At 39.0% G+C, this 9,786-nt stretch overlaps 1 protein-coding gene, 1 long non-coding RNA gene and 1 other non-coding gene across 7 annotated transcripts in view; 2 read left to right on the forward strand and 1 right to left on the reverse strand.

Annotated features, from left to right (window-relative positions):
* C9H11orf54 (chromosome 9 C11orf54 homolog) overlaps nt 1-3,534 on the forward strand; it is a 25,310-nt gene extending 21,776 nt beyond the window's left edge. For all 5 annotated transcript variants that reach the window (XM_067750719.1, XM_067750720.1, XM_067750721.1 and 2 more), the window contains 2 exons: nt 1,084-1,200; nt 2,135-3,534. In XM_067750719.1, the coding sequence (XP_067606820.1) occupies nt 1,084-1,200; nt 2,135-2,308 (291 nt within the window). In that variant the 3' untranslated portion in view covers nt 2,309-3,534. The remainder of the gene's footprint in view (nt 1-1,083; nt 1,201-2,134) is intronic.
* LOC137230740 (uncharacterized) overlaps nt 1-9,786 on the reverse strand; it is a 23,182-nt gene extending 13,396 nt beyond the window's left edge. The window contains exon 1 of the long non-coding RNA XR_010946238.1: nt 9,663-9,786. This is a non-coding gene — a long non-coding RNA (uncharacterized lncRNA). The remainder of the gene's footprint in view (nt 1-9,662) is intronic.
* TRNAA-CGC (transfer RNA alanine (anticodon CGC)) lies at nt 5,962-6,034 on the forward strand. Its single transcript has one exon. It is a non-coding gene; the product is annotated as a tRNA-Ala (tRNA).

The following is a 9,786-nucleotide window of genomic DNA, read 5'->3' on the forward strand; positions in this document are numbered from 1 at the left end:
CTGTTGCCTTTACTGTGCAGAAGCTTTTTAGTTTGACGTAGTCCACCTGTTTATTTTTCCTTTTACTACCTGTACTTTTGATGTCATATCCAAAAAGTCAAATTTAATGTCATGAAACTTCCCTCCTGTTTTCTTCTAAGAGTCTTTGCAGTTTTAGCTATTATATTTAGGTGTCGGATCCATTTTTAGTTAATTTTTGTATATGATATAAAGTAAGGGTCTAACTTTATTTTTTTACATGTGGATATCCAGTTTTCCCAGCACTATTTGTTAAAAAGACAGCCCTTTCTCCATTGAATGGTCATGGCATCCTTGTCAGAAACCATTTGACCATATATGCAAGGGTTTACTTCTGGGATCTCTATTCTATTCCATTGATCTGTATGCCTGTCGTTATGCTAGTATCACACTATTTCGATTACTATAGTTTTGTAGCAAGCCTGATATCAATAAGTGTGAGACCTCCAACTTCCTTCTTCTTTTTCAAGATTGTTTTGGCTGTTTGGGGTCCCTTGAGATTCCATATGAATTTTAGGGTGGATTTTTCTATTTCTGCAAAAACGTCATTGGGATTTTGACAGGGAATGCAGTGAATCTTTAGATTGCTTTTGATAGTACTGACATGTTAACAATATTAAGTTGTCCAATCCATGAACACAAGATGTCTTTCCACTTACTGGAGTCTTTTAAAATTCGTTTCAGCAATGCTTTGTACTTTTCAGTGTACAAGTCTTTTGCCTCCTTAAGTTTATTTCTAAGTATTTTATTCTGTTTGATGCTTCTACCCCACTTTCAATGCCTTCCTTTTTTTTCATTTACCAGTATCAATAATGACATTTAAGACTGGGATGAGGATATACTCATAGGAAAACTGAGAAACTCCTTTATTTATTCATTCATATCTTTTAGTGTGTACACATTGATTGGTGGTCCTTTTGAAAACTAGGGTATATAACTTCTCTTGGTGCCAAAAATAGCAATAGAATGTATAAGAAGGCTTAAAGGTTTTAACAATGAAATTATATATAAATTTTTAGCTCAATAATATTCGATGTTTACTTGTTTAATGTCCTTTTATTGTAGCCAGCAGAATTTTCTTCCTGCCCATTGAACTCTGATGAAGACGTGAATAAATGGTTACGTTTTTATGAGATGAAGGCTCCTTTGGTTTGTCTGCCAGTTTTTATCTCCAGAGACCCAGTAAGTCTATGTCTGTCTTTTACATTGCAATAATGCTTAATTTTTAGAATATTCTTTTAGAATTAGGCACTTTTTGTGTTCTTATTTAAGAACTAGTGTAGTCTGTAGAATTGTCTTAAAAGGTAAGGGAGCAAATATCTGACCACCTATGATTTGGCAGAGCAGATTTTACCTTTGGAGAATTGAAGGCACAGGCATTTTAAATAACACCCAAAGTCACATTATTAAATAGTAGAATCAGAACAGGATTCAGGTGTCCTATCATCTTATTTGCTGTTCTATATACTGTTCATTATATTCTAATATTGTACCCTAGAAAAATAATATAGACTAATTTAAAGCAAATACCTACGAAAATACTGACTATATCTTTTGATCCAGTGATTACATGTCTAGGAATTTATCGTTAAATATTTGGCTATGTGCATAAAATGACTAGTTAAAAGGGTTATTCATGACAGCACTGCTGTAATAGCAGAAGAACTGGAAATAATCTAATGTCAGTTGGAAAGTGGTATGCGCATACAATAGAATACCAGAGATATAAAAGAATTAGGAAGCTCTTTTATGTTCTGATATACAAAGATCTGAAAGCTATACTGTTAAATGAAGAAGAGCAACATACAGCACAGTAGGTGCAGAGTACTACCATACAAGTAATAAATTAAAAATAATCCTTTTGGAAGGATATAGAAGAAGCTGCTTACTTTGGTTGCCTTCTAGGAAAGGAAGTGAGGGCAGGAAATGGAAAGATACATTTTACTGAATATATGCTTTTGCACCCTCTGAATTTTGAATCATGTGACTGTATTACCTACTAAAAAAAATAAAATAAAAATTATTGTAACATAAATTAAAAAGGTCTCCCATCCCCTTAAACAAGTTCTATGCAAAATAATTGGAATACTAACAGATAGCTTCTCTGTTGTCCTAGGGGTTTGATTTGCGGTTGGAGCACACTCATTGTTTTAGTCATCATGGAGAAGGTGGACACTACCATTATGACACCACCCCAGATATAGTGGAATATCTTGGATACTTCTTACCTGCAGAGTTTCTCTATCGCATTGATCAACCAACAGAGACCCATTCATTTGGGCGAGATTAAATCAACTGATACTCGTTTGACTGATTAACTCATTAATTGATACTAATATAAAGCCTAATAGAAATGATCTCACTACTTAATAAGCCCTATTTTTTTCGGCCTTTGAAATGAAAGGTATGTCGACACTGTGCTCTGTATTACTTCACAGATCTATCTGAAAGGGATTATTGGGAACAAAGACACATGATGGAGATGTTCTTCATTCTTTTTATTCTAAAAATCAGTCTTGGGCTTCCCTGGTGGCACAGTGGTTGACAGTCCGCCTGCCGATGCAGGGGAGACAGGTTCGTGCCCTGGTCCGGGAAGATCCCACATGCCGTGGAGCGGCTGGGCCCGTAGGCCATGGCCGCTGAGCCTGCACGTCCGGAGCCTGTGCTCCGCAACGGGAGAGGCCACAACAGTGAGAGGCCCGCATACCACACACACACACAAAAATCAGTCTTATGTTTATAATTAAATATAAACAGGATTAAGAATCAAGTGATGATTCCTACTAGCTAATGGCAATAATTTACGTTTGTATATTCAGTTTTTCAAGTTAGTCTTACAACTGCTAAGTGGATGTTTCTGGGTATTAGAAAAATCAGTGCTGGAAATGTTGATAGTTGTTAAATCTTTCTACTGAATTTTTAAAATCCATTTTAGAAGTCAAAGTACACTTTTTTCATGGAATAAGGTGGTCAGAGGGAGCAACTTTACTCCTTTTGGTGATGTTGAACCATACTCTGAAGTTTGTAATTTGCCTTTAACAAATATTAGCAACCAGATGGTTAGGCATGATTCCTCCTTTGTTTGGACTGTCAATTGGAAGCAGTTTGTGCCTTGTTGGTTATTTGCGAGAAGTGAAAAGAAACAGCATCAAAATACAACCTCGAAGTGAGTATACTTTAATTTATAAATGAGGCTATTACCAAATATGACTACTATCCTTCATGAAATGTAAAATTATACCTTTACCAATTGTAATGACTGAAGTTTTCCTCAGTGTTTTTCTATAATAATCATGAGCCAAAAACAACTCTCTAATCTTGTAATGCCAACACTGATTTAGGAGCTTTTTAGTACTAAGCATATAATAAATTGTCTTTGGATGTTAACTATAACAAATATTTTTTGTCTTTGGATGTTAACTATAACATGTCCAGTGAGTATAAATTCCTAAATATTATTTTTTAATAAACACTAGTTTGCACCAAAAGAAATGAATAAAAATTTTGCATTCATAATATGACATTGTGTTTCTTTTTAATATCCTACCTCCAGACAAAAATAATATTAGTATTCATTCATTTAACAAATACATACTGAATGAACACCTACCCTGCCCTCTGGAATGTAAGCTCCATGGCAAGGGCTTTGATCACCACTATAGCACTATTGCCTTTAAGAGAACCTGGCCAAAGTGGGCACTCAAATATTTGTTGAATGAATGATTATGACAGATACTTCACTAGATGCTGGGATCTATCATTCAGTCATTTATATAGTAGGGGAAGGCAAATACATATTATGTCAGGTGGTACTAGTGCTATGAAGAAAAAATAAAGCAGAAGATGGACTGTGAAGGAGGATGTTATTTTGTTGTGGGCATCCACACTGAGAAAAGGTGGACTCCCACCCAAAATTCAGCTCAGATGTTGAGACTGATGAAGTCACACACATACCAAGGGTGTATGACAGACTTTATTATTCCCATAATAAGGCTTTCTGGGGAAAGCAGGGCAGCTCCCAAGCAAGTCCAAAAATGGCCTGAGAGAACAGAGAGAGGAGACTGGCTTGGGGGTTTTATGGTGGTTACGGGGTAGGGCCAGGGTGATGGTTCTGCATGCAGTTTGAATTTCCCACAGGTGGCAAAGCAAGAAGCAGCCAGGCTTTACTGCACAAACGTGGGGCAGAAGGGGAGGAAGGAGTGGGGTAAGGCTTAACAGCTGTCGGCAGTCAAACATCAAAGGTGGACTCAGACTCTATGACACATTTTATAGAGAGAGATTGGGGATAGCCTCTGATAAAGAGACATTTGAACAAAGGCCTGAAAAAACTGAGAGAGTGAGCCATTATTATGAAGTTATTTGGAGGAACATCTTTTCTAGCAGATTTAAAGGCTCAGAGGCAGAAGAGGACTTGGTATTTTCAAAAAATGGCAGAGGCCATTGTAAACAAAATAGGATCACCTGAACTCCATGAAGCTAACATCTAGCGCATATTGCGAGAAGCAATTTTTAAAATGCTAGCTAGCTAGATATTTGCAAAATTATGTTAATACCATATTCACTTTAGGAATGTGACAAGGATGCCCAATATCATTAACTACTGGAGTTTCAACTAGGAAAAGAAGACAAAGACAGAGTAGGTATAACAACTGAAAAGGAAGGAAAAAATAATTTTTTCAGCAGAAAACATGATTCACTTCTTGGAAAACCCAAGAGACTCTATAGTTAAATTATCAGACTGAGTTCAAAGAGGTTCCTAAATATAAATATTACTCAGCCATAGAAAAAGAATGAAATACTGCCATTTATAGCAACATGGATAGACCTATAGAATATCATACTAAGTAAGTCAGACAAAGACAAATGTATGATTTCACCTAAATGTGTAATCTAAAAAATACAAATGTGCTCGCTTCGGCAGCACATATACTAAAAAATAATACAAATGAATCTATATACAAAACAGGAACAGACTCGACATAGAAAACAAACTTACTGTTACCAAAGGGGAAGCGGGTGGGGGAGGGATAAATTAGGAGTGTGGAATTAACAGATACACACTACTATACGTAAAATAGATAAGAAACAAGGATTTCCTGTATAACACAGGGAACTATATTCAATATCTTGTAATAATCTATAATGGAAAATAATCTGAGAAAAAATATATATATAACTGAACCACTTTGCTGTACACATGAAACACAATATCGTAACTATACTTCAACAAGGGAAAAAAAGTTGCTAAATGTAAAATCAATATACAATAATGAGTTGTATTTCTGCATACCAACAAAAAATAGGTTAAAAATGTAAATCTGGCAGGAATTCCCTGGCGGTCCAGTGGTTAGGACTCCGTGCTCTCGGGGCCAAGGACCGGGATTAGATCCCTAACTGGGGAACTACGATCCTGCAAGCCTCGGTGGCATGGTCAAAACCAAAAAAAAAGGAAAGCTGAAAAGGATACCAATTACAATGTTACCAAAAGTACACAGCAGTATTTTTATTTAACAAAAATTATATATAACCTTTATGGAGAAAATTATAAAACTGTTGAAAACTCAAAGAAATCAAAATAAACGTACATCCAGGAAGATGCAATCTCACAGAAGTATCAATTCTCAAACCTATAAATTCAATTCAACATCAGTCTAATCCCAGTAGGGCTTTTATAGAGCCTCACCAGTTCATTTTAAAATATATGGGATTGGGCCTCCCTGGTGGCGCAGTGGTTGAGAGTCCGCCTGCTGATGCAGGGGACACGGGTTCATGCCCCGGTCCGGGAGGATCCCACATGCCGCAGAGTGGCTGGGCCCGTGAGCCATGGCTGCTGAACCTGCGCATCCGGAGCCTGTGCTCCGCAGTGGGAGAGGCCGCAGCAGTGAGAGGCCCGCGTACTGAAAGAAAAAATATATATATATATATATTTGGGATAGGGGGACTTCCTTGGTGGTCCAGTGGTTAAGACTCTGCACTCGCAATGCAGGGGGCCCAGGTTCGATCCCTGGTCAGGGAACTAGATCCCGTGTGCTGCAACTAAGACCTGGTGCAGCCAAATAAATAAATAAATATTAAAAAAAATAAAAGCAGACTCTCATTTGCTTTTGGTTTTAAAAGCCCAGCTTCCTTTCAGTTTCTCTGTGATGCCTCCGTGTGGCTTGTTCTACCATTCATTCCAGGACAATTTACTGAACACCATCAATGTGCCAAGCATTGTACCAGGCCTACCCCAGTCAGCGGGGACACTGACTGACATATGAACAAACAATTAAAATAAAAAAGGATAAGTCCTATCAGTATTACCCTGTAAGGTATTGTACATTAGAGGACACTTCATATCACAAACACAAAAATAAATTTACTAAAGAACACATGAATTTCTGGTACTGGCCAAGATGGAATAAGCCCACAACAGGCTATTTCTTCCACAATTCCAAAATACAAAACTTGGATAAAATACAAAAAGCAACTCCCAGAACACTGTTGAAAATTAAACCATTTTGACTGAATGGTTGAAGAGGGAAGTCAAAACTTGAAGAATGAACAATACTGATGATGAGTTTCCTGATTTTTCTTTCCTCTTTTATCCGAGGCAGTCTGGGTCACAGAACTACGCAATGGGCATGGACAGCAAAAACTCCCAAGAGACAGTTCTTTTTGGCCAGAGAACCAGGAAAGGGAGCCTCAGCAGGCCACAGTGTGAAAGTCTCCATTTTTTTCTTGTTTCTTTTTTATGTCTTGGCTCTGCCCAGAGGCTAGTCCCAGTGCAGTCAGAGCTGCACTGCTGTACCAGTGGTATCAGGGTAGCTGTTACCTAAAACACCAAGGAAAAATGATTCCAGAGGAATCAGGAAATGGGTTTCTTGTGGTCCCATTTTTCTCTCTTTTCTCTTGGTGCTTCATCTGGAGGGTGGCCCCAGCTGTGAAGAACTACATTACAGTCTGGGGTGTAGGGCACTAAAACTAAGAAAAACTGGTATTTGTGGCCAGAGGAAGCAGGAAAAGGGGTGATATTCACAGTATTCCCTTATTAGCTTATTAATGTCTGTAAGAATTTTGAATGTGTATCCCAAATTATCTTACACTCCGTTCTGTGTTTTGGACTTTTCCATTGTCCAATCTTTGAGTTCACTAATACTTTTCTGTGCTGTGTCAAATCTCTTAGTAAACCTTGGGTTATTAATTGCATCTAGTTTTTAGTCTAGAATGTACATTTGATCTTTTTTTTTTATAGACTGAAATTTTTCTGTTGAAACTGCCCATCTTTTCATCCATTTTGTCCATTTTCCTTTTTTTTTTGGTTGTGCAGCATGCAGAACTTCCCTGACCAGGGATTGAACCCATGCCCCCTGCATGGGAAGCACGGAGTCTTAACCACTGGACTACCAGAAAAGTCCTCTATTTTTTTTTTAACATACTAATCTGTTAAAGTCCTTGTCTTCCATCACCAATGTTTTGATCATTCATGAATTAGTTCCTATTATTTGTTTTTGCTTATGTTTTATCAGTCACTCTTTCCTACCCCTTACTTCTGCTAAGATGGTATCTTTCACCAGTGAGGATTTCCACCTTTCTTTTGTTAGGCAGATGAAGTGTGAGACTGATTACCTCATTGTAATCAGAGAAGGAGCTGGGTTGGGGCTCAGTTGCATTTTAAATAAAACTCAGGCCACTTCTACCTAGAGTCTGTTACTCTGTTACTTCCGGGATTTTAATTCAGAGCCTGGCAGATCTCTGCCTCCTCAATCCTGAAAGATGGTGTGGGGTTCAGTTCTTCCCTTTCGTAGATTTGAGCTCCATGAACCCTCAAAATCTGACAAAATTTTTTTTTTTTTTTTTGCGGTACGCGGGCCTCTCACTGTTGTGGCCTCTCCCGTTGCGGAGCACAGTCTCCGGACGCGCAGGCTCAGCAGCCATGGCCCACGGGCCCAGCCGCTGCGCGCCATGTGGGATCTTCCCGGAGCAGGGCACGAACCCGTGTCCCCTGCATCGGCAGATGGACTCTCAACCACTGCGCCACCTGGGAAGCCCCCTGACAAATATTTTTTATAGAACACTTCCCTCTAAGCAGGACTTAGGTATGTATATACCTTATGTGTATCTTAGTCTGCAGACGACTTCACTGTTTTTTACACTTAGATCTTTACTCCATTTGGAATTTATTTTTATTTAGGATGTGAGATAAGGGAATGCAACTGGATTATTTTCCATATGTGACTGATGGTTGGCCCTGCTCCTCCCATCATCCACACCCCTTTCTATGTAACTCTGCAGTTTCTGCAACTGAAAAAGCTGAGTGTAACCCCTCTCCCACCCTTGACTTTTGGGTTTGGCCATGGGACTTGTGGATTTTAGACATGTAATGCAGGCAAGGCTTACATCTTGTGACTCTACCATCTCCATGAGAAGGACATACCCTGACCAGCCTGCTAGTACAAGAAGAACGAGACACACATGGCACAGTCTTCTAAATGGACTGTAGACCTATAACTTGAAGTAGAAGCAACCAGCTGAGCCCAGCCTAGATCAGCTGACCCTCAGGTCAAGCCCAGCTGAGACAGCAGACGCCCCAGCCAAACTGCATAAGTATGAGCACCTTATAAAGATTAAAGGAGAAATATGTTTAAAACACTTAGCACAGTGACTGGCACAAATAGAGCCCAAGATAAATATTAATCAAATTTTGAAATAAGGTATTAAAATCTTTTACAAACTTATGCATAAAGTAAAGTAGTTCTCAAACATGACTGTCCAGCAGAATCTGTTGAGCTTGCCAACGTTGAGCTTCCTCCCTCAAAAATTCACACACACCCCCAACAAACACCCCACATGTATTGTTTAGGTAGAGACTGACACCATGACAACTGTATTTTCCTAAATACCTTGGAAAAGGAGTTGAAAAACTTAAATATACCTTAGCACAAAACTTGGAGAGACTCATGATAAATGATATACATAATTCCTTAAATTAAGTAGAGTTTTGTAACATAAAAGAATTCATCTTCCCCTGTGGAATTACTACTGATGAAATACTTTCTCAGGGACTCAACAGTGCTTCTTTTTTTTAAAAATATTTTTTCTGAATTTTATTTTTTTATACAGCAGGTTCTTATTAGTTATCTATCTTACACATATTAGTGTATATATATATGTCAATCCCAATCTCCCAATTCATCCCACCACCCCCACGCTCACATCAGTGCTTCTTAATCTTATAAATATTATTTTAACTCCGGCATGAAAGAAATATGCGCATATTACACGTCAGAGATAGTCTCCGTCATGGAGTTTACCACTAACGGGAGTTTAGATAACTAATTATGCAGTATAATTTTAAGTAGTGATAAGCACAATTAATTGTTTTCCTCAAACTACGCCCTTATTTTCTAACTCTTCAGACATGTTGTTTCTACCCCAGGTGTAAGCCCTCAAATCTCAGCACTCTCAGAGGGCCTCTCGTAGCTAGGATCCAGGGGCCCATTCATCTCCTTTTCCCTGCCTCTTTTCGGTCGTCTTCATCCTTCTATCCAACATCACCTCCAACAAGCAACACTTAAAACAGAGGTGGACACCAGGGACCCGCCTCCCCAAGCTCTCTGCACCCGAATCCCACCCTCCCACCGCCAGCCACGCCTCTTACAGACCAGGAAGCTTCTCCGGACGACGTAGTGGGATTCACCGGAAGCGCTCGTCCGGAAGTGCAGAGTTCCCGTGTCCGCCGGTTTCCTTCCGCGAGACTCCAACGAGGGGGGAAGGGGGGAGCGCGAA

The sequence above is a fragment of the Pseudorca crassidens genome, chromosome 9 (genome assembly GCF_039906515.1).
Source record: "Pseudorca crassidens isolate mPseCra1 chromosome 9, mPseCra1.hap1, whole genome shotgun sequence".
Classification (NCBI taxonomy): domain Eukaryota; kingdom Metazoa; phylum Chordata; class Mammalia; order Artiodactyla; family Delphinidae; genus Pseudorca; species Pseudorca crassidens.